Source organism: Channa argus, chromosome 2 (genome assembly GCF_033026475.1).
Source record: "Channa argus isolate prfri chromosome 2, Channa argus male v1.0, whole genome shotgun sequence".
Classification (NCBI taxonomy): Eukaryota; Metazoa; Chordata; class Actinopteri; order Anabantiformes; family Channidae; genus Channa; species Channa argus.
Window position 1 is genome coordinate 15,743,198 of NC_090198.1, and position 26,400 is coordinate 15,769,597.

A 26,400-nucleotide genomic window follows, 5' to 3' on the forward strand; every position below is an offset into this window, starting at 1 on the left:
ATTTACACTATGCAGGTGTAAATCAGCTCTACATGGAAAATCACCACAAAAATCATCAATGTAATACAGCACAACATCCTTAACACACCGTTCAAATCTGATTTACTGTAAATGTCCCACAGAGAAAATCAATTGTTTGGTAACTGATACAATATCACAAGCAGTTAAATGGCCATGGAAAATCTCAATATACATGTGTAGTAAAAATGAACATATTAAAAGAGCCACATACAGAGAATCAGAGAAGTAAATGTTTCTGTCTGAGGGTGAGTGAGTCATTATAACTTTTCCAGATCTCTGGCAGAGCGTCGTCCAGGTCGATTGTGCCAGTAGCAATAGTGGGAAATAAACTAATGTGGAAAATCAAGCCACACGCCACAAGATGGACGACAATGGAATGCCACTAAGCTCACACATCCAGATTCAGGGCAAAGCCATGTCTCTCGACACCCAGCTTAAACACAAAGCCTTGCTGCTCATATGAAATAACATCTATGGACGTAGTAATGTGCTATATGTCAGCAAGAATTTTTTCCCAGTCTGCTTCCTATGGACAGTTACAATATAGTTCTGAGTATGAGAGAGTCATAGTGTGTACAGTATGGTCGGCTCTTATATAGGCCATGTTTTGGTAGATGTGTCACAGCAGGAGATTCATGCACGAAAAATAAATAAATCAAAATGAATTGCATTCAATTCCCACATTCCTTTCAAATAACATATCCAGACAAATAAGTCGTACAGAGACTTAGGTCATACCATCCTGTGGTCTAACACAAACTTCTGCCTCCGTCATGTCTTCATCATGGGGGAACACACAATCCTGTTTCAGGCAGATGGAAAAATAGTACTGGGCTTTTTTCTCCTCCTGGATCTCAGTGGAAAACCAAACTGTCTACAATTTTCTGCTTGTAATTATTAGGTTTCATGAAGCTTATATACAATTATCTGTTGCAGGTTGACCACGCAAACACTAAGTCGAGTCCCTCTCACAGACTTTTTAAATGCCATCTTTATGTCAACACGTCAACATTTAATGCAACACATCTTGTGGTGTGCTGTTTCCAAAGGGAAAGTCTACATGTGATACCATTTTCTGTTGTTTTACACCCTAGCAGCTACTCTTCTAATAGAGTTTAAACCCACTGTTTATTTTGCTTTGGTTGTTCGTTTGTTCATTACAAGTCAAATTTCGATGAGAACTCCTGTATTTGTCAGGAGTCTGACTTTAATTGTTAATTTAATTTAGTTTGTGCTTAATATTGTCCGACTGTGGTACAGGAAGGAGAGCGGTCGTCCATCAATCCCCCAGTTGTGGGTTCGATCCCCGGCTCCTCCGGTCACATGTCAAAGTGTCTCTGAGCAAGACACTGAACCCCAACTTTGTTGCTCCCAGTGAGTGTTGGCCAGCTGCTGAGCAGCTCCCCCATTGGTGTGTGTGAGTGTGTGTGTGTGTGATTGTGATTGTGAATGAGAAGTAGTGTAAAGTGCTTTGAGTGCCAATAGGTAGAAAAGTGCTGAATAAGTGCAGACCATTTAACATTTATACCATAAGGTTACAGTGGAAGATCTTGTAGAGAACGGGACTTGGATTCATGTTTCCGTGGAATTTTACTTTATATAGTTGCTTCAAAAAAAATGTTTGTATGATAAGTGTATCAGTGTATGATAGGTTACAAAGACTTATGTGTGTATGATGAGACGGTACAGATAAAAGTATTGAAACACAATTATAAATGTGTAAATAACTCCCAAAAGGTGAAGGGCACAGGCTTGTGGCCTGAAAGCTACAAGCTCCCCTGACTGGCAATAAATCTAAAAAATAAAAAACGTTTGTCCGTCACTTAGTACCACCACTGAATGCAACATCCCTGTGGCCAACACTTTAGACGTTAGTCATTCTATTAAGTTTGTGTCCACTTATAGTAAATGTGAAATAAGCTAGAAATTTTACTAGCATCTCTGGACACCACATGTTCTAGAGAGCAAAATTTACAACAATCAGTCTCAACAATAAAAACATTGCATATGCACAAAGCCTTGACTGAATGAAATGCAGTCCACATGCCAATGAGGCTTGGATGAAATAAAAAGTTAATTTTAAAAAGAATATAAAAGAAATATCTGTGCTAAATTTGGATTTTAGTTTTTTAATGAATGCAGCCTGTGTGGGGGCAGCTTATAGCTCAGTTGGTAAGGTAGTCGTCCACAGTCAGTGGTTTGATTCCCGGGCCCGGCTATATGTCGAAGTGTTCCTGGGCAAGACACTGAACCCCCCTTCCGATGCCCAGCTTTGCAGTGCAGGTCCAAGCCCGGTAGGAATTTGGGAGGGTTGCATCAGGAAGGGTATCCAGCATAAAACTGTGCCAAATCAACATGCGGACAATGATCTGCTGTGGCGACCTTGAACTCACAGGATAAGCTGAAAAGACAATAATAAGAAGAAGAAGAAAAATTTAAATCAAAATGACTGCAGCCTGTGTACCCTCCCTGACTATACACTGACTACAAAGCTTTGTACTACTGATTCATATCAAAAAAGGACCAATGTTTAAGACCTAACACATTTGCTATACCTTAATAAATGCTGTGTTATGAGTTGTTGCCAATAGTTGTAATTAGTAAATTAATTTTGTACAGCACCTTCCAAGTGCATACATCACAAAGCAAGGTTAGCAAAGGCTAAACAAAGGTACATCTAAAGTGCATCTTATGCTGCATTTTAAAAGGTCTAAGATTCAATGGGACAGAGTTGCAGAGTTGGACACAAGCACCATATACTGTAGTCCTTGTATCAGTTTTATAAATCTCTGTAAACCAGTACTTGTACTGAACATTTACAGTTACATTTAATCATTTAGCAGACGCTTTTATCCAAAGCAACTTACAAGTGAGATACAAGGCAGCAAGTCAAGAAAAAAAACATCAAAGCAAAGTCCTATCAGAAAAGTGTTTACATTTCACGAGATGCACGTGTGAGAAAGAGCAGAAAGGAAGTTTTTTGTTTTTGTTTTTTTAATTCATATTTTTTAAATTCATATTTCATTCATATTCTACTGAAGTATACTAAGATTGAACATAGCTTTATCAGCTATCAGACACACTACATTAAAAACACTGTATAATGAATATCCTATACACTTTACAACAGACTTTAAAAAAGGGCACAACACTGCTCAGAGCCCGTCCACTCTGGCCACTACACATCCCTATACACAGCTAAATGTTGTACACTGTGTACAGAGGTGGTAGGAGCCCACAAAGTCAAGTAAAAGTACAAGTATTGGCATAAAAAATATTCTTATTCTGATTTACTCAAGTAAAGCAAGTAAATGTGCAAAAGTAAGGGTACACAATTAAGAAACCAATTTTTTATTTGAAAAAATAATATAATAGTAAAACCACCAGCTGATTTTAATGTTGTGGCTGATCAGTGCATAGCTGGCCGGTGTCTCATTTTTACTCTGTCAAACAGGTGGTGTCTGGGTAGGAGATGTTTGGCTGGAAATACCAACTCCGGCTATTAAACATCTTCAACAATCCCTGCTGGTTTGTGATTTACTGTGAGAAGATGCAGTCCAGGAGCTGGTTCCAGAGGTGTACAGGGCCTCTACATGCTGAGCATCCACTCTCTGCCAGACACAGGTAAACATGCCCCCGATTGAAGTAACAGCTGGAACCCCCTGCTTGGTTGCACTGTTTATGAGCTATAAGCTCATTCTGTTGCTGAAGACCTCATTTTCATAAAGTGCTGGTCACATGCCTTTAAGTGTCAAAACATTTGCAGTTAATGAGCTTCAATTCTTGTCTGATCATAGAAACGGGGTGGGAACACTAGTAAATCATTGTTTTTGGTTTTTAAGCCGGAAAGAAATGAAAACCTCTAAATAAATGAGTGTGGCTGTATTCTCTCTCACATCTTTAAATACGTGTTTCTAACACCAGCTGTTTCCAAACAGATGTGTGTGCACATGAGCTATTAGCAGCTACATGGTGAAACATCAGAGAGGGACATCTATAGCTTTGTAAGACGAAACAGATTGCAGATAGACATTTTAGTCACAACGACAAAACACTCATTTATTTTGGCTTTTATTAAAAAAAGGCCTCATGGATACTGAACAACAGAGTTTCCAAACCATCTGGATTTAATTTCTAACTTGTCAACCTAGGCAATAAACTAAATAGTCATTTTAGACATCAAGTCACGGAATCTCAAATTATGAAAGAGTGTACCCATATTTGCCACAAAATATCAAATCAGAATAAATGTATAACAAAAGTGCACACAATAAGTTACCGGAGGAGTAGACTACACCACTTGGAGCAATGTTTTGATTGTGTAATATCTAGTGATATGTATAATGTCAGGGGCCATTTTTGTACAAGGTCCAGTTCATGTTGTCTTTTATGTAGGTAAATGTGTTTATATCAGTAGGAATCAAAGGAAATGCATGGATTAAACAGCACTGTGTCACTCGTTCCATGTGGTGGAAATATGCCACTGGTTACAGGCGGCTGGCACCAATCAGACTTCACACGCATTCCAAGTTCAATTACCAGCTCAATCAAACACAATCAAGAGAAAAGTTGGAACGCATTTAATCCCTAGCAGTTAGGATTCAAGACGTTTATCACATAAAAACAGTACAACAACAAGCAGGGAACCAGAAGGAGTCAAAGAGCAGACACGAATGAATCCAAACTGTAGCATAATATCACAGAAAGATTCTTTGATTCCTGAGCCACCCAGAAGTAGCCCAGTTGTTATGTTGTCAGACATTAGCAGACAATGCATTTACTTTGGACACTTTTAGCTGAGCTTTCAAGTTACTGACCCTACATTTAAACCTTAAATGTGGAAAAACTGCATTTAAGCACCTTTGTTTTCACTTTTGGCTGTGCACTGGGCAGGATCCAGTCTACTGCAGAAGGTTTCCCAGCATTCTGCTGTGTTTATGATTAGCCACTGCCTGTTTGTGCTAAGTCTGGGGGTGAAAATTCAGGCTGGTCACTGAGCTGTGTAAGCAATGACAGGAGGTGAACTAATAGAAGACTTAGTGCTTAACTAGGAGCTACAGGAGCTTGTCTGTCTTTGCTGCTTTTGAGATAAGATGACCACAACCACATCCACGTCATTGAACCTGCCACAGTACAGGATGATTTATATAGTCATTGATTCATTAATCCTGAGTGATTACTAACAAATAAACTGTCAAACATTCATACCAACAATAGCACATTTATGGCACAGCAAAGCTATGAACATATGTACAGTGCCTAGTTCGTTCAGGAAAGTGAAAATTCCTGATATTAATAATTTGTTTTTAAATGTATGTTTTACATGTTTTTTCTTCATGTTTTCATTTATTTATTTATAACTAGCTCATTATGTAGAGCAGTTTTCCACCAACCCCAAATCAATATTTTGACTTCCGAGAGAAAGAAAGCATTTATTTGTATGTTTGGTTTCTCAGTTTGTGTTTTTTTCCAAATAGAAACAATAATTTGCCCCACATAATCAGCATATATATACTGTACAATGTCATGTTTGTAATTATTTACATTATATTACTTCACTCTCTCACACTATTGTTCAGTTTGTTCATTTTAAATTGATACAATTGCTATCTTTCCCCAATATGGTTTTATTAATAAATCAAACTGTAGCTGAACAACAAGGTTACCATGGTCATGTTAAAAAGCTGGAGGAGAGATTATGCAATGGTTTAAAAAATTCAAATGTTATAACAGCATTAGGTTCAGAAGTATCCAGACACTGAAACTGAGGAATGAGGGTCTGATGAGGTCTGGGAGAGATGGGAGCTTTTCCCAGCCAGAGGGCTTCTGTAATGGGCTCCCCCAATGATGAACAGGTGAAAAAATAAAGAAAAAGATGCTTTAGGGAGGTAAACTTAGCTGGAGAGGAAACTTGAATGAACTGAAACCAGTGGAAATGATTTAGAGAAGGCGACGCTGGAGCAACATGTTTGTGTGTTGACGGAATAAACTGTGCATCTGTACTCATGGCTGAGCTTTGCATCATCTTCACAAAGTCACACACTCATGAGGCCCCTCCTTCAAACCACAGGAGATGATTGGCAAAACCTTAATCCCTGTCACTCCTAGTTGCTCTTGTATTTCCTATTTCTGTCAACCTCCATCACCTGCTTGCCTGCCTCCATTTAATCAACGGTATGCTCATACCATAGCCATTCTTCTTCTTCTTCTTCTTCTTCTACTTTTTCTTCTTCTTGACTATCTTTCAAATAGAGGAAGTGGTTTGCAGGCAGACTGTGGCTGGCTGGAACACTGTACTGTGCACTTGGGAAGCTGAAATGTGAGTGCATGTGCATTAAAAATTCCACTAGAGCAACAATTTCTTTGAGTAAGTGTAAGAGGGTCCATAGGGGAGGGCTCAGTCAGGAAAAGAGAGCTGGGATAATGGGGCGAATTGCTTATTATCATAAATAAAGATTTTGCCAGTCTGGTGGTAATGTTGGTTTTGGTGCATGACACATAACGAATTAAAATCTGACCACATATCTTTATATGTACTTTATGTCATTGTCTTCCTTCTCCTCTATTTCTACTGCTCTCTCTCCAGATAAAAAGCAGAAAACAAAGATGCTACAGACTTGCTACAGAACATTGGAGCAATGTAAAGGGCGTATGTGTGTTTTAGGAAACACAGTGCCAGTATCTGTAATCCAGGACAGCTCTGGTTTGATTTTTAATTAAAGTTTCAGGGCTCAGTGTCAATAAAAACAGGTGAGGGCTTGTTATGGGAGTTGTGTGCCATGAAGGAGTTGCAGTGCCCGTTACTAGTTTACCAGTGGACCCAAAAAAGCAGCTCCAAGAACTGAGAGAGCTGAGGTATTCACTGACTCCAGGTTAAAATAATAGTGTAGATAAATGTTCTTAGTGATAAATTAAGCAGTATTTAAGTATTATTCAAAGCATTAGCCTCTAGATGATGACAGAGATCACTTATTGAAATGCTGGGTGAGAATCTTTGACCCTGTATGTCATCTTCACCTCAAGCGCAAAATTATTATTATTCTGCAGTTGCTTATGCAAGCAGCTTTTTAGTCTGCCAGTTTATTCATCCCACTGACTGTCCATTAAAATGTGGTTTCTCAATGGTGAGTCAGACGAGCAGCCAAAACATTGGAGCCCCTAGGTGAGCTAACTGATTTTGTTAGCGGTTTGTAAATCATTTCCAGTTTTGTGAGAGAAATTCAGCTTGAGTCAGTGGCACAGTAGTTGGTTATGTGAGAGTCATCCATTTTGTCTTTTGTAACTAGCTAAGTGAAAAGATTCAATAATATGTAAGAGTACGATGTCTCACACTGTTAGAGGGAGAATGAATCATGAGGGGTTCCACTGAGAACATGAGTCCTTTGACAGGATTAACTGGAACCTGCAGGATAAGATTTCAAAAATGTAACTGCACACTTTCTTGTTGCTATTTAATATTTGAAGTGCTACTATTATAAAGAATCAAGAAAATATTCTTAAGCATTCAATTCAAGCGTGCCAAATCAGCTTTACAAGTCTGCTAAGACACTTGGCAAGTGGGAAAGCCCATATATTAATCTATACTGGTATGTTTTATATGCATTTATGTACAAACTACACATGTACATGTAGCATGTACATGTAGGAGGAGTAAATAAATACTTTTTGAATTGTCCTAACAATCCTAGTTTTGTCTTCACTTGACATGGTCTGTACAACATAAAAATGATTGATGTGATATTTCAAAGCCAATTCAAAAGAAGGTCTGAACAGATTGGGACTGTAATACTTGCAGTTGCAAGTGAAGGTTTGGACAAATTGCATTTTTGTCACAGTCTATGAAGCACAGTAAATGCAGACATGCCTGCAAGTTTTTTTTTTCTGTCCTTTTGGCTTATTCCATGAGTTCAGGGTCACCACAACAGATCATTGTCTGCATGTTGATTTGGCACAGTTTTAAGCCTGATGCCCCTCCTGACACAACTCTCCCCAATTTCTACTGGGCCGTGACTGCACAGCTGGGGATGGGGAAAGGGCTGTTGGGGGATCAGTGTCTTGCCCAGAGACAATGTAACATATATAGCCAGGATCAAACCACTGAACCTGTGGTCCGTGGATGACTGCCTCTACCAACTGAGCTGCAGCCATGCTGTGAAAAAATTTATGAAAGTCAGTCTTACAGGTAGAGGGGTGAAATTAAATAAAACCCAGAAGACACACTGTTAATCTGTCGTTGAGCAGGAGAAATGGCCTGGTATAAGTAATGAGAGAACCAAAGAGGCAAAAGGGAACAGGTGTGTGAGAGGTTGGGGGATATCAGGTGTCTGGGGGCATCTGGTGGATGGATGGATAATGGCAGGAGAAAAAAGCCCAAAGTAAAGAGGGCTGGGACAGAAACTGTAGCATATTCTTAAAACTACAGTGCACAAAAATCCTAGCTTAATGTTACGCTAAATAAATTAGCATCACATTACTTAAGTCACTTTTAGAACAGTTTTTACAGGCTGTTGGAATGTTGTCTTTCTTATTGCTGTTAATGTGTTTCCAAATGTGTTTAATGTTCTTTTTTATTACTGTACTTCTGCAAAGTGTATCTGACTATGTTGAAAATTAAAAACATTAATACAAATTATTATTATTATTATTTATATTATAAGGTTTTAATCTTTGTTTATGTTCAAATATAAATATCATAAATATAAATTTAGTACCTATTTTCTGACTGAATTGGTTTTCATGGTTGTCCTCAAAACTGTAGTTTTCCATTCTTTAATTAAGAAAAAAATAATTTCATAATGATGAGTTTTCTTATATATCTACAGTATATTAGAATCTACATAAAAATTTGATTTTATTTCAAAAATCTATAAAATACAATCTTACATTAATATCTGCAAGAAAATCATTTTAAAATCTACAACTAGTGATACTTTAATAGTGGTACCTTGAGGAAAACTAATTAGAAGTAATTGTATAATTTGGCCACAAGAGGGAAGCAAAGTGTAAAAAATTGTGAATTTGCCAGGTTACAAAGCTGTCAGAAGGTCAGAGCAATAAACAGAGGAATGAAATCCCTAATGCAAAACAGACTTGTTATAATTCACTGGATCAGAAAGAACTTGTGAATGCAAAGTAAACAGCAAAGCAGACAATCACCACTGTTGTTTATTATTCTAATCATTAAAAAAGAATGTTGTTGATAGCAGAGCATATTAGCATTGAATAGAGATTTTGAAAAATGTCCTTCTACCGTCATGTTCTTTGAATAGGAGCATGTGGACGTGGTTGAGACATAGTGGCTCCTCCATGTCTGAAGGCCCCAAGATTTGCCGCCTCCACCCACTGGACGATGTCTGTGTTACACCTTTTTCATGGGGTAAATTGGAAAGATTTTGTACTTCCACCACTCCGAAGCATTAAACTTCTGTGAGTCAGGATTGTGGCACAACATGTAACTTTCACACTAAATCGTTCTCATCCAGGCTTTTGGAATGACCGACTTTGCTAAGGTTCATTTAATGGGCTGAAATGTAAAACTTCTATTCTAAACTAGTGTGTTTCTTATAAAGCTATAATACCATTTAACATGCTATTAGCAATTCTACCTTATCGCTGTTTTAGTGACAGTATTTTATTCCAGATATTCTCTCACAAAGATTTTGAAGCCATGCATATTGGAACATGTACAGACACCGGAAATACTGTTGTTAAAAGGGAGGAAATGCTGAGCTTTAAACAATTAGATGACACTCCTAGACTCCTATTGAGATTATGGAACAAAGTGACCACCAAATCACAAGATGATTGGGTGTGATAAAACCACAGGAAGACAAAAAACTTTAATGACCTGCCTTGGCCACTGTAAAAGGGGGATTTAGTGATAAATTTGTGAATTCATTTTCAGTCATTTTCCTCTCCACAATGGCATCACACTTCTTCCTCTTGGTAGACTTCTTGAGACTGCTTTGAGTTCAACCAAACAATTCTACCTTAGTTTCATCTGTCTACAAGACATTTTCCCAGTGGTGAGTTTCAAGGCAGACTTAGACAAACTCCTGGTTTGCTACAATGTTGTTTTTAGAGAACACAGGCTTCCTCTGTGATGTCCTGCTACAGATATCATGTCTGTTCAATGTTTTGTGCATGGTTGATATACTGTAACTCTTTCTACCTACATGCAAATCAACGATTCTTAAACATCACACTACTGAGATCAGATGGGCTAGCCCACTGACCATTTGACTGTCAAGGAAGTTCTAAAAAAAACCCATCAAATTGACTTTTAGTGACATCAGAAAGAAATCTGTCATTACTTTTTCCTTCATTGATTTGTATGTTTAATTGATGATTTCAATAACAATAGGAATCCTGGCTGTTTATGTTTCAGCTTAGACATAATATGTTTGTTGATATTTGTGACTTTGGTGAAAATCAGATCATATTTCATGATGAATTTATGCAGAAAACCAGGGAAATGCCATAACTTTGTTATGACTGATCAGTATTCACTGAAAATGAATACTTGGTTTTGATTTCTAGTCTCATATGAATCCTTGATTTAAAATGTTTAGTAAAGTATTAAGAAAATATGTCCTAATTTGATTCTACTAAAATTGGATTAACAATTTTTGCTTGCACTAAATATGTGCTTAAATAGAAGGATACATGTATACAAGGGGAACACGAAAAACACTGTAAAACAGTGTCCTCATATCTATGACTTGTATTCTTGTGTGTGTATGTTCTTAGGTCTCACATGTAGAAATACCTTAATTCATTGCCCCCCTCCCATCAGTGCTTATGTCACTCACACTCACTGATACACACACACATACACCGGATGACGTGCAGCAGGCTCCATGCCTGAAGTAGCAGACTGCGACAGAGCGTCCAACTCCCTCCCTCCCTCCTTCTCTCTGCTCTGCAGTGCTCTCCTCTCCTGTCCCAGGCTGTTCCCGCCTCCTCCTGCAGCCCTGCCTGCTGCTCATCAATAAGCCGTATTAGTCCATCACTAATCATACTGGGAGAGACAGAGAGTGAGAGAGAGAGAGGGCAGGGCGGCCAGACTTCGTGTGCGTTACCAGTGTGTCTTTGCACACTGTGCGTGTGTGCAGTTGGTGAGGGAGGTGGAAGGGGTGTATCCTAGCCAGGGAGCTTTTCCCTGTTGTAGTAACCAACTGCCTGCCGACTGCCAGCCATTACTTCAGCACAGCAGCGATCACCCCCTTCATACTTAGTGAGCGAGACACACTAACCTGTCTGTAGCCTCCTCTCTCTCTCTCTCGCTCTCTCGCTCTCTCTCTGCACATTCAGCAGAGCTGTCCTCCTCTCCTCCTCATCACTCTGCCACTCCTGCGGTGTTGCTCTCTGCTCAAAGGGGACACTGACCTGCTCCTCATTCACTGATTCTGCATGACTGTCACAAAGGTAAGACTGCTGTAGATGGGGACAACTTTCAGGATGTTGCCAATGATTTGGGGTTTTTGGTTACATAAAATTGTGAACATGTGTGTTTTTGTCTGTGGGGGAGTGAAGATGAGTTTTTGAGTAGTGTTGGAGTTACTGGGTAGAGCAAGATTATCAGGATGCTGCTGCCTGATGATATGTGTGTAACAGGCTTCTATTACTTGTGTTCCACATAGAAAGGCTATAATAGAACCAAAGCCAAAATCTGTGATTATCTTTTATCTATAGTTTTTACAGACTGGCAACAATCTGACTAGCAGCAGACATAAGGCTATCGGCAGTCTCACTGTGCTTCAGTACGGTATGATGGCTTCTTTGTGATCTACTCAGGTTTGGATTGTAGGCCTACTTCATTGGTATATTACTTTGGCTACAAGCACCTACAAAATTACCCTGTTGCCCATAAAGTTGGAATAATTTATTTCAGACACATTCCTTTTTTTTTGCTAAGTTTAATTGTGGTTTCCTTTTTTCTGTGATATTTTGGAAGAGATTGATCAATAAGGTTTGAGCAGATATACACTTTATCTATCAAGAATAAATCACATTTGCAAAATAATTTCATGAGGGGAAATAAAAAATATTTTATTCCAACTTTATGGGCAACAGTGTATTTCAAACAATCATATTAGGGGGTCTAAGGATGACAAACAGGTTCCCACAAACCAAATAATTTTAGGGTTAAGATTTTGTTTTGTTTTGTTTTTGTTTTTTGCTTAATGTTTGATTTAAGTTTATGTTGTGTTTTAAGATTATGGTAAATCCTCTGATTATAAATAATAAGTAACACAGCATTACCCTGTCTGCTCAATTTTAACAACACGTGTTTGTGTGTCCCTGTCCGAGCTGGGAATAGTGTTTACATTTACCTTTTAAGTGTGTACTGGTGGTTACAGTCCAGGCTAACACTGCAGCAGCCAGTTGAATCCTCCTAATCAATTAACCCAGAGACAGACAGACAGAAACAGGAAGAGAGAGAGGGGGGAAATTAGCACACTTACTTCCATGTAAAGAATTACACTGGACCAAAATAGATGACCTACTGTAGACACAGGACAATGGCCTATTTACTCTGACTTTTTGCACACACACCTGCAAGTTCCACCGAAAGGTTCTGTTAGTAAAGAGTTGAGGCCTGGAATCTCTAACACAAAATCATACACATTCACAGACGATTGCTCTCAAACTGCATTTTTTTCTGCTTTTGTGTGAGAGACATTGTGTGGGAGGTGTGTGCTGCTGTGTAGGTGGACATTCTCCACCAAGAGAACTGAAAGAGGAAAAGGTCAGGTGGTGATGCGCGGGCACTGAGCCAAAGCCTAAATCTGACGATAGACAAGGCCACAGGAATCGGAGAGAATTTTTAATGAAGATACATAGAATTTTTTGGTCTCTGTTGCATATTGATTCCTACCTGCAATTATGATTATGAAGTGAGGAGGAAAGAGTTAAGAAAAAAGGCAAAAAATGTGCTTTGACATCTCTGTAAAAGATACAAAAGCACATTACCCGGAAGTATCATGATGGGTGGGTGGGAGAAGCAGGGAGAGAGAGAATCGAGGGAGCTATTTTCATTGCTCTGCCTGCCTGCCAACAGCAGAGAGTCACCTTGGGAGGGAAACAGGGCAAGAGCTTCTATGCTGACAAGGCTAAAGAGCCCTCAATACACAGATACAGACTGACAGACTGATGTTTCTGCAATGTTTAATTAGTATTAGTAGCATAAGCTTGACCATAATGTGCATGTAGTGTTTATGTTGTGTTTGCTAATGAGCACAAACACGTCAGCAACACGAAATTACACACAAGGCTCTATAGGAGGTGATGCCACATATTATGTCCTCAGACTCAGCAATTAATTTAAAACTCAGTTACTGGCTCAATAGAAGGGCAGTCAAATAGGGCTCTGAAGTGTCTATGTGCCAATTTAGTAATCAGCAGCTTTTTAAAATATTTTGCAGTAGAATAAAAATGTTGATACATCATCAGAATGAAGATATTTTATATTTCATGTAATGTATAAGTTTGGTAACCTATGACAGTGTTACACAGATCAAATAAACAAACAAAAAAGAAAAGAAAGAAAAGAAAAAAAGATGCAACTCAGTTCTTTTTACTTTTTCACCAAATTGAGATTCATTGGTGCACTTATCATGCATACTATAGCTTGTGTAGTTACTTGCATATAAGAATATGTTATACTGAAATAATCCACATGTACAGTAGCTTTAGGGTATTAACCAAAAAACTATGAATATCTGCAAAATTTAAAAACTCAGTTGGTAAGGCACTTGTCCATGGACAACAGGGTCAGTGGTTCGATTCCCAGTCCCTCCTGGGCAAGCAAGAGCCTGAACCCCAAGTTTCTCCCTTTGCATCAGATGAGCACCTTGCATGGCAGCTGGCGTCGGTGTGAATGAGAAATAACATTATAAAGCACTTTGCATAAAAGCGATATAAATAACGTATACTGTAGGTAGTTATAACACATGTACTTAACATAATTTGCTTAATTTGGTTATTTTTTGAAAGAAGCCACACTGATGTATAAACATTAGTAGCTAAATTAATTGTCACAGTGGTGATGATTATAAAGGTGTGTGAGCATATGCGGATGGCCGATGTTGTCAGTCTTAGTCAAAGATTTATGAGTTTACTAAGTATATTGACACTAAGAAATCGTGTCAATATCAAATGTGTTTCCTTCTTTTACCATAGACAGATTTTAAAAACAGAAAAACTAACTCTCACGTCCTTCAAAAAATGTTGACACAGAAAATAGGTCACTGCATGTTTAAATGTGTGGCCTTTGCTGTCAAACATAAGCTGTTTAGCACTTTTAAGACTGACACTTTGGTCTACTGGCCATAATTTCTTTGAGTCTAGGGGTTTATCTGTAGATTAATAGGAGAATCAACTAATCATTTGCGTCAACTGTGCTGGGGAGGTTGCACATGTCAGTTGAATTTTCTTTATTCAAAGTTCTGATACAAACTACAACAAAACAGGAATATTGTTTTTTTATGTTTGAAGATATATATATTTAATTTTTTGGATTAATTGATGGTACATAACAGAGAGGTAGACAAAACACACAAGGTTTAATGTAGCTTGTCTACATGTTGTTGATACACCAAATATTATCTTTGACATGGAAATTAGTAAAATATTACATGAACATAAAATGGGTTTTCTTTGGGGAGATGCTTAGTGCTGTGTATCGTATGATGTCTTTAGTGGTGTAGCAGAAAATAGCATCACAACTAGCAAACCAGGGCACAGCATGAGATTATCATTTCTATATCTGGACACTCTGTTCTCATCTGTTTTTGATTGTGTGTTTGTCTGTGTGTGCATGAGTGCGTGCACATGGGTGAGAGGGCACAAATGTGAGTTGGCAGACACAATATGTGTAGGTGGGTGAACTATTACTACCAAATCGGTACAGTGTTTGAGATCTTAACTCGTAATGGCAGCTAAAGAAGAAACCTGTTTATCTTCTGTCTTGTGACCTACAACTGTGTGAATGTGTGTCTACATTCTCAACTATTCAACATGATTACAAAATAGGCATACACAACCCTGCAGCTAGCAGCTGCTCCCTTACGTAAGATAAAATTTATATTAAACCCATGTCGTAAAATTACAGAGCCTTCGCTTTGCTCCATAGAAGATCGCTTCAGTATCCTCCAACACCACTCGGGGCAACAGTAGCTAGTTCTCTTATGGTTTTAGTTTTTCTCTCAGTCCACAGGGATTAAGAGGCATAATGGCCTAGCTGGGATCTCTTTGAGAGAAACTGACCGCTGCAGAAGGCTGAGGTCACATAGTCTGTAACCCTGTCCACCAATGACCTCGGAAAAACAGAAGGGCTAAATTTTGTTTCATATTCAAAGCCATTTTGAACATTTGGCAGAGTGTTTAAATTAGTTGTAAAGCATAATGGCAAGTTGCTGGCAAAGACCATTTTGACTGTTCTGCTGAATACCCCATTCATTATAAAGCTGTGATTTGCATGGCAACCCCTTAAATGGACCAGTTGTTTTTGGTTGGATACCACAAAAAGAGCAGGTTCCCAGTTCAGGGGAGGGAGTGCAAAGGAGGACAGAGGGACACTGAATGACCAAGACAGGGAGGGGGAGAATGGCCTTTAGAGTACCCCTTTTTGTTCACCAGTAAAATGCTCGCCAGCTAAAACTAAATTGACTTCTTGTGATGAATCACGCACACATGCACTCACAGACAAACACAGGTAGGGTCTACACTGCGCTGACTGGGATCCTCCTCTGTCATCCTCCTCCTCTGTCAACACACACAAACAGCCTTGTTTCCATCATTTCAGAGGACATTACATTGACTTTCAACTCAAGTTTAATCATGTAGTTGGCAACTAAAGATCGCTAAACCCTAACCACAGCCTTAATCTAATCCCTAATCTTAAACCAGAATGACACTCTACAGTTGAATGATTTACTTATGGGGCCACAATGTGACTGCATATAAACAGATTTATGTCCCTATTTAATGGTTAATAAGGTTGACTATTCATTTTCTGCCTCAAATATCAAATCTTAACCAAATGTACTGCATTATCAGTCTCACTCTTACAATATTTTGACTTTAGCCATCATAAAGTTCTTGAAATTGTAATGAGCTCCCAAATGTTTTCCCATTGCAAAAATCTGTACGTCTACAACTCACAAAGTACAGGAACACAAACACACATGAACATTCCGCTAACGAAAAGCTTTATATTTACCCTTTTGACGTGATTTATGTATAATTCAAAGTAGCATTACGGCTGTGTTAAGTGTGTTTGCAATTACATATCTGCAAACACTGCAATTATAAAGGAGGCCCATACTGCTCTGATGTCAGGCGCACATGTGGTTGGAAAGTCGTCTGAAAGCCATTTTCAGTGTTTATGGTACAGCTTTTACTGTTAACTGTAAGGCTGTTAGGACTCTCACACCATAAAACAATTTGAGATATGTTTCTTGAAAAGAAAGCCCAGACACGTCTAAGTGACTTCACAGTATTATCTGCTTTGGCTTTTTAATTATTTTATCCGTCCAATCGGAAAAGAAAAATAAACATTTGGTGTAGAAAGGCTGTGCACATATTCACACAACTTGAGGCACAAGCACACTCAAACTATCCACATTCTTTTATCGGGGCACCTCACCCTCCATAAATCTTAATTGAGTCTGATTTAGACCACTGGCCATTTGTCAAGCGTAATGTTTACCCGCACGCTCTCTCACACACACCAACACTCAGACACATTAAAGTGTGAGCTGAATCGCTTACCTAGCAACCTAAAACCTGCCTTTCTAAAGTAGGAAAAATACACAACAGCTTAGCAGATTATGGCTGGAGCTTTTTTGTTTTTTACATTCACTCTATATAGAGCAGATTAAATAATTAACATGGGGCAAGTAAGTTGTGCGTGTGAAGACGGGGGCAGACAAAAATGGGGAAATTGTTGTAAGAAAGCCACAGAAAAGCTTTCACCACAGGAAGACATTCAGATCTCATGAGCTCATTGCCTGTCAGAAAGCTTCCTCATCCTGCTCAACGTGTCTGCGTGTGACTGTCTGTAAAAGCGTACTTTGCAAATCTGTGTGAAAAGCCTGAAGTGTATTTCCAAAGTCTTCTCTTCTTATGCCACTGCTCAAATCCCGTGACCACTGCAAATGCATTCACACAATCCGGGCACTTATATAGTTGGAGACTTTTCTTTCCAAAGTATGACTTGAATTCATTGCAAGTCCACAGAGGAAAGCTTTGTTGCAGCTTTTGTTGAATGAAAGTGCTCATATTTGGAGTTCCCTTTGGGAACTGACTGGAAAAGAAAATATGTGAAGTTCTCTATGAACATCCACTAGAGGAAATAAAATCCCAGGAGAAAGTGACTATTACCAGCATCCCCTTTCCCCTGCTGCTGAGGTAAGATCCACCATCCATGGGATCTGTGTGTGTGTGTGTGTGTGTGTGTGTGTGTGTGTGTGTGTGTGTGTGTGTGTGTGTACCTCCTCCAGTCCGGACATACTGTGAGCCTTGAGAGACAAGACAATAAGGGTTTGCATGTCTCCTCTGGTAAACATCCTCTTTATGTGTATGTATATGTATTATGTACAACAACTTGAAGCAGCAGCTATCTGCTTTCTTTGTATTTACAGATATGGTATCAGTTTGTCGACATTTATCTTTGTCAACAGAGTGTCAACAGTGATACAAGAGGCTCACTTATCAGTCAATGACATGTTAAAACAGTCGGGTTTGTAGCAGGTGTACAAATGTCATTTTAGGCAATTTTAAGCATTCACATTCACATGTGTAGTCATGTTTACCATTTTGGGGTGTGGGAGGAATTCAGTAGAAATATATTATTCTCCATGTGCAGTTATTGTTAAAGATTAGCAGAACTTCAGTTGTAAAGACTTTTTTAGCACAAATAAAGCTGTGGCTGGTCTAGTAAAAAAAAAACAAAGTCAGCTTGTCTACAGTCACTGTGGATGCTTGCATTTATTTCCCAATTACACTGGTGTGGTGATGTTGTAGTGCTCCCAGACTTCAGAAATAATCATAAGAGTCTCTGCGAAATGACCAGGCATCAAAGGGTGGGTTTGGATCCCAATGCACAAAGGTAAGGTTGTTGTTATACAAGTCTGAAGGCAGAAGGGAGGTACGTATGTTTCCCACAAGCTGAGATGGTGGAATGCAGTGGTGGAAGTGAGTGGGGTTCTGGAGGGTTTCTCTTTGCAGGTGCAGCAGTAGTAGCAACTGCAGGCAATACACTGTATGCAGCATCTCCTAAGCAAATAAAGAGCAGGTGTATTTGTGTATCTAAAGCTAATATTAGATACTTTATTGTTTCCTATGGGGATCTGTTGCTGGACAGCTGCATATAGATCAGTATGCCCAGAAGGAAATGGGATCAAACCAGCAATCCTATCCAACTGATACCCTAACTGCAATTATACTGCAGTCTATATTTAATAAATCAAATGCATAGCTTACATAATTAGTCTCTTGTTATAAAATACCTTTTTTTTGTTTCCCTCAACAGTGTTTTTTTGTTGGGATGCATGGGAAGGGAAGTACCAAGGAGAGAACTAAAAACTTTGGAAGATATCCATTAAATGTAACTAATTCATATATTGTCCTCAGATAAACATTTTAACTAATTTTTAAATAGACTGTACAGTAAATTTGGTCACATCAGGAATCTTCTTTAAGAGTCAAGCACAATTTAATGACATGACTTAAGAAATGTCAACCTGTAATTTAAATAATACAAGCTCTACTATCTAGAATTGTGCCACATATTGAATAAAGGCACTCTGAAATGAATGCACTTATTTTACTTAGTCTTCTCACTACAGTTGCACTAGTGATGCTGCATTGGTTAGGCGATGTCAACTAACTGAAGCAGTACCACTCCAGTGAAAATCACGGGGTCCGTTTTCTCACTGACAGAGTAACAGCCTGGTTGGGAGGCCTAATGAAGTGCTATGGAATCTACTTGCGTAATTTTATCCCACATCACATTCCCAGGCATGAGGTTAACAATAGCAGTCCTGTATACAATGCTGTGTTTTTAGTTCTTGCATTATTATTGGCTTACTTTTAGGGCATGTGTGAGATGTAGTGTGATTTTTTTTTTTTGCTGGTAAAGCACTGGTTCAAAGTATTTTATTGTGGGTACTGTAGAACTGCATTCTACTCCGAGTGAGACAGTGCTGAAGACTGAAGTGAACATAAGAGAGCAATGAGTGGGGAGTGGGGCAATGAGTGAGAGCACATCCATCGAGGATGATACTACCACCCACACTCTCACTTTCACAAACACACACACACTCTCACACAAACACACAGACATCCGCATTAAACTTCATCAGGGTCACATTCAGCTCTGTATTTTGCCTATGGGCACTGATTGCAGTTTAAATATAGACACTGGTCTCTATAGGATACATACACTACAATTTCCTTTCCTCATGCATATGCTATTTACTTTCCTGTTATATTGAATTTTTTGTTTGTTTGTTTTGCAGTCTTTAATACTGTCAAAACAATGTACACAAGAAGTATTAAAATTCATTTTTACAAGTACTTAGTCATGGTGGTTCACTATTTTGAACCAATGCTTGAGCCTGTGAGGATATCACATGAACCATAAGCCTCTTAAAAAGGCAACAGTATACGGTTAAAGTGTCAGCTTTGAGCCACAGATAAAGCCTGGTGTGTCAGCAGTTTGTTAGATGAGTTTGGCCAAAGCAATCCGCTTTATAAACCAGGCTCGTTTGAGTGAATTTAATACTTGCAGAGTTTAGACGTTGGTAGCGTTCAGTTTGTGTTTTTGCAGAGGGAAAGGAATCATGGGTGGGTAGTGTAAACAGAACAATGCATCCTTCTGATAAATTGGTGGCCGAAAAGCAACTCTGCTCATCATAGAAATCATATGACCCTCCTCACAGCACCACCGATGTTAATACCAATTACAGAATGAGAGAAAGCTAAAAGAATTAGATACAAAATATATATTTACACATTTTTATAAAAATAAAAAAGAAATAAGGGGGATGTCTGGCTGAATTAATTATTTTTGGACAGTTGAGGACACAGACAAACAAACTAATCCAGGCTGCAGACAGAGAGTGAACATGAGTGGAGATACATTGCTGGCATTAGCATCTGTATAGTGATTGTGGACAATACATTTAATTTGGAAAATTTGATAATTAGATGGAATGTACTTCATTACTTTGGGACTTACCCAGACATAAAGTTACTGTTTTTACCCGAGTATTTACCCTTAATACCTTGTTATTACCAAGCTGTAATGTGAAGTGTCGCCATTATTTCTATAGATTTCGCCAGATATTTTTCACCACAAATGAGAAGTCTATATAATCGTCAGTCATCTCTGATTTTTTTGAGAATTTGTTAGTAATTCTTGTCTGGATTTTCGTCTCTGTCGCTATGGTAACACAGTGGGTATGCCTGTCTGTCTAAAAAGAAGTCCAACAACAGAGGCAAGAAACAAAGAGCCTTTAGAAATTGTGGGGCATTAGAATTCATACTGTTCCAGTCATGTCAAACAAGAACTGTATTCTCTGCTACTTGTGAGCTGTAATTATTCATCACTGTAACTGTTTTGTTTTTATGGTATTACTAAAAGATACTCATACATTGCCCATTCCACAGCATATTAATGCAGTTTTCCGGGGACATTGTCTTGCTCCTGCAAATTAGTTTTTCCAGTTTTATTACAACGCATTCCTCTACAGTCTTTCCAGGTTAGGTTTTAAATGTTTTTCAAAAACGTTAAAGCTTGTGTTGGCTTCTTGAAGGTCTTAGTGCTTTAGATCTAAAGACAAAGCTTATTGCACAGGGAATTCCTGCAGAGATAGGAAGAGCAGGTCAGTGGTTTGCTTTGATAACTAGATGTTTTACTTTTTTTTATGACAGGAAAATCATGAACATTTGTGAAGATATCCTTTAAGGCTGTACAGCAACTACATATATTCTTCTTTATAAATTATCATCAATTAGATTGGTAACATATAAATGATTAGTCGGGGAAAATTATTGTCGGTCTTTGATGTCCAAGTACCAGAGAGTTGCTGGACTGTAAACTTGATGTCCACTTTATGTCAAACTCACAATAATATCAGTAGAAAACATTTGTTTGTACATTTTCCGTCAGTAATGTTTCCTTTACTCTTATGTCATTTCCTATACGTCCATCTGGTCACACAAGTTGAGCCCTGTAGTGGCAACACTCCTGACCAAGACGACCAGGAACTGCGAACACCTAAGTAGCAAAGGCTAACATACAATATTCCATAACATAAGGGGGAAAAGTAAAGTAGAGAGAAAAGGTGTTGAGCATAGCAGCAAAGCGGGTGCTTGTGTCATAGAACAGGATTTGAAACTTTGACATTAACATCCTGAATATATTAGAAATTCTGACCTTACTTTATGGTATTTCTCAGCCATAGAAACATAGGGAGTCGTCTTATTCAAGGTTACATTTCCTAGTATAGTAATACTGAACTGTACAATACTGACTGATCTGAATTATGAGAAACTGCTTCTTCACACAACTGTCCTTCACAAGCCAAAGGATTGAGAAGTAACTGATATAATAATAACCAAAATGCTACATTCATAGAAATCATCTAAGATTTAAACTAGTTTTCCCAAAGTCATCCTTTTGGCTGACTTCACATTTGTGACCGCAACCAACGGCGATTCCATCAACTTGGAGGAATACACGTCAACAGTAACCAGCTACATCAGCAAGTGCGTTGACGATGTGACCATCTCCAAGACCATCACTATACGCTCCAACAGGAAGCCGTGGATAAATGCCAATGTGTGTGCGCTGCTGAAACAAAGAGACGCTGCCTTCAGAACAGGGGACAAGACGGCCTTGAGAACAGCAAGGGCCAAACTGTCCCGTGCCATTAGAGAGGCAAAGCGCGCACACTCAAAGAAAATCCACGACCACTTCGAAGACAGCGGAGACACCCGGCGCATGTGTCAGGGCATCCAGGCGATCACGAACTACAAGACAACTTCACCTGATTGTGACCGCGACGCCTCCCTCCCAGATGCGCTGAACCACTTCTACGCCCGGTTTGAGGCACAGAACAACGTGAAGGCGAGGAAGTCCACTCCACCTCCCAGTGACCAGGTGCTCTGTCTAACCACAGCTGAAGTGAGGAAAACTCTATGCAGAGTTAACCCACGGAAGTCTGCTGGACCAGACAACATTCCTGGCAGAGTGCTCAGGGAGTGCGCAGAACAGCTAGCGGATGTCTTCACAGACATCTTCAACATCTCCCTGAGCAGCAACGTTGTTCCTACGTGCCTCAAGGCAACGACCATCGTGCCTGTGCCATCCCGTCGCGCTCACACCCATCGTGATGAAGTGCTTCGAGAGGCTCGTCATGAGGCACATTAAGACCCAACTCCCAACCTCCCTGGACCCCATGCAGTTTGCGTATCGTCCAAATCGTTCCACGGACGATGCCATCTCCACGACCCTCCATCAGGCCCTCACCCACCTGGACAGTAAGGACTCATACGTACGAATGCTGTTCATTGACTTCAGCTCAGCATTCAACACAATCATCCCTCAGCACCTGACCGAGAAATTGAGCATACTGGGCCTGAACACCTCCCTCTGCAACTGGATTCTGGACTTCCTGACTGGGAGACCCCAGTCAGTCCGGATCGGGAACAACATCTCCAGCACCACCACACTGAGCACTGGAGCCCCTCAGGGCTGTGTGCTCAGCCCTCTGCTGTTCACTCTGCTGACGCACGACTGTGTAGCAATGCACAGCTCAAACCACATAGTCAAGTTTGCTGATGACACGACCGTGGTGGGTCTAATCAGCAAGAACGACGAGTCAGCCTACAGAGAGGAGGTGCAACGATTAACAGCCTGGTGTGGAGCAAACAACCTGTCTCTGAACGTTGACAAAACTAAAGAGATGGTTGTGGACTTCAGGAGAGCACAGGGTGACCATTCTCCATTGATCATCGATGGATCCTCAGTGGAGATAGTCAAGAGCACCAAATTCCTTGGTGTTCATCTGGCGGACAACCTCACCTGGTCAGTCAACACCAGCTCCATCACCAAGAAGGCCCAGCAGCGTCTCTACTTCCTGAGAAGGCTGAGGAAAGCCCATCTCCCTCCCCCCATCCTGACCATATTCTACAGAGGGACCATTGAGAGCATCCTGAGCAGCTGCATCACTGCCTGGTTTGGGAACTGCACCGTCGCGGATCGCAAGACCCTACAGAGGATAGTGAGGACAGCTGAGAAGATCATCGGAGTCTCTCTGCCCTCTATCATGCACATTTACACCACACGCTGCATCCGCAAAGCCAACAGCATTGTGGACGACCCCACACACCCATCACACACACTCTTCACACTCCTGCCATCAGGAAAGAGGTTCCGAAGCATTCGGGCCACCACATCCAGACTATGCAACAGTTTTTTCCCTCAAGCCATCAGGCTCCTCAACACACAGAACTGAAATAGAACTTAAACACACTGCAAACCGAACTCAGCACATTCTCATCACTCACTACTCATCTCATTCCACCACCACTTATTTATTATTTATTTACTTTTATCATTTTACATTTACTGCACTACACTGTTTACCTGCTGTTTTTTTTTTTTTTGCACATTCCAATGCAATTGCACTTTTTTTACATGCTGGACATTTAAATGCACTATACCGTTTACATGCTGCTCTTTTTTTTAACACCCCTAGCACACTTAACTGAACTGTACTGTACTGTAAAATAGTATACAGTAGGTTTACTGGTCGGCACTGTCTTGGGTCTTGTGTCTTGTGTCCTGTCCTGTGTTACTTGTGTTGTCTGTCTACACTGTCCGTCTGTACTGTTTTTTCGTCTGCACTGTTTGCACTTGGTTGCACTCGATGCACTTTATTATAGCTTGTGTTGTTTGTAGCACCTTGGTTCTTGGAGGAACGTTATCTCGTTTCTACTGTGTACTGTGTACCACTGTGTATAGTAGAAATGACAATAAAAGCCACTTGACTTGACTTGATTTAGTTTGTGAAAGTCTGCACACAAGTCTGCTAGCTGGTTTGTCGATTGTTGACATTTCTTCATTCTTGCTTTGGAGCTGTGTAATGAGTAATTAGCTTCAAGAAGTGATTTCAATACTTAATTTTGACAAGTAATGTACGTGCTAATAAGAGGGAGGTCCATCTAAAAAATACAAAAATATACCCAAAAAGTGAGTTACACAGAAACAAGGGCAGTGTACGTATTACAGAAAGCTTTATTATGACTCAGGAAGAGAGCAAAGTCAGCAGGGAATACATGAGGCCAGTAGAACATCCCTCATGCAATAATATCCTAAATTAAGTTTGTTTCTCCATTGAGGATAGGGAAATTAGGCTGGCTTTTAAACTGGGACACATAGGCCTGCTGTACTGTAGGAGTCCAATTTACAGGCGAAAAATACACAGATCAGGCTTGAAAGATGTGCATCAGTGAATACAGATATCCAGTATATCGCTCGCTAGCCACATACTGTCCATGGGAGTGGCATAGTCCTATATAACCATGATGATAAGACGTGTTGACAATGGAAAAATTATAATCATCATGGATGTGGAATAACAGGTGTGTTAGTATTGTAATCTTGGCTGGTTTTCCTTTGTTAAACTCATCAACATCTGAAATAGGTCAAATTTACATTGACCTTTACCAACATAAGGGAATATTCATTTTCTGTCTGTGTCGCTTAATAAACTCATACATGCAAAGGCGATTACTGCCGTCTGTTCTCTCTGTCTTTCTGTGTGTGTGCGTTTTTTCAAACAATGTGCACAGTTGTCATTCTGTATTATTTAAATTAGAAAGCTGAGAAAGACTATTTTAAAGACACACAGCAGAAAGGATCACAATGGTGCAAGACTGCATGCAATAGTTTTAACCACCACTGCTCATGTCTAGGGGCGAGCCTCAATTAAAAAAGCCTGGGACACAGAGAGGAAGAGCACTGTCTCTTTCCTCATTTCACCTGTCGTTTTTGGCAGAACACCGCCTCCATCTTCAGTTATGATTTATGTGCAGTGCTTTGATTTTTGTCAACGTTTTCCCCAAAAGTAGACAATTTCTGCAGTCAACCTCCTGCCTTCATTAGGAAAACCCATTAGAAGTGTTCCCTCCTGCTTCAAATAACCAGGAACATCTGGAGTTTCCCTGCCCCCCTTTTAAAGTGAGAAATGTGACAGAATCGCTGCAATCTGTTTATATCTCACAGATCAGACCTGCCAATGCAACCTTAGAAGCTCTGTTCACTTCAGATCATTTTTCAGAACCTGTTGTTATTCCATGTATCCATCTTCAATGAGAATCCACTCATCATTACACTGTCTGGAACCATAAAGAGATTACAGAGAGGTGACCTGATGCACTAAAATGATACTGGAGAATATGAATCTCTCGTACAAGTACAGTGATTATCTCCTCATTCTAGGTATCTTTATCTGACAAATAGCTCAAAGCTCTGTAAAGGCTTTTCACTATGGTATCTGCCATCTCCTCCTACTGCAAGTCAGTTAGTCTCTCTAATAGCTTGGTCAAGAGTAAGATATCACAACCATTCTCATTCTCCTTTCCATGTAGTTTCCAGTGTCAAAAATCTTGTCTTACATAAATATTTAGCCTCACAGTATTAAAGCCCTTCAGACAACAATACAAAAATGACCACCTGAGTGGTCAGAGTACATGAGTGGTGGCAACCAGGGCAAGTGGCTTAACAGGGACCAATAATTAACATTATGGTAACTTCTGCATCACATTTGCTTTTAACACCAACAAATGTTACAGCTTGGTCCCCTTATCAAGGGCATAACATTACACAGTGTTTTATTTCTTTCTCTAATATTCATTCTCATTCTCCTTGATGTGAGGAACCTAATAGTCAGTCTAGTAGCAAAAATCCTTGTTGTCAAGGTTCAAGGAATGGAAAAGTCTATGGACAGGCAGATGGTCTGGCACTTGGTCTGGCCACATTCTCGCTATAGGTTTGCTTTTTCACACTCTCCATCTCTCCTATTCTGTGAAGAGTAATAGAGTGAGAGAAAGTGATAATGAGAAGACATGAGAGAGAAACAGAGAAGGGAGAACAAGACAGACAGTGATAGATTGAGGAGGTAAAGATACCAAAATGGTGTGTGCTCCATCTGGTTGGTGACACATTTGGGTTTTGCATGGCACTCGAAGGCTTTGTGCCTCATCCAATTTGGAAGAAAAACTAGCTTTTTGCCAGACTTGTGAAAACAGAGCAATAAGTACTTTCTGTAAGAAGAGATCTGATGATTTTAAAATATCATA

The 26,400-nt window shown here is 39.6% G+C and overlaps 1 protein-coding gene across 2 annotated transcripts in view; it reads left to right on the top strand.

Moving 5' to 3' along the window:
* The first annotated feature begins 11,002 nt into the window (after window positions 1-11,002).
* Window positions 11,003-26,400, top strand: part of coro2ba (coronin, actin binding protein, 2Ba) — a 39,948-nt gene continuing 24,550 nt past the window's right edge. Inside the window, exon 1 of one of the 2 annotated variants that reach the window (XM_067495829.1) lies at window positions 11,003-11,448. In XM_067495829.1, coding sequence (XP_067351930.1) covers window positions 11,434-11,448 — 15 coding nt within the window. In that variant the 5' untranslated portion in view covers window positions 11,003-11,433. The remainder of the gene's footprint in view (window positions 11,449-26,400) is intronic. The other variant, XM_067495827.1, reaches the window with a different exon arrangement.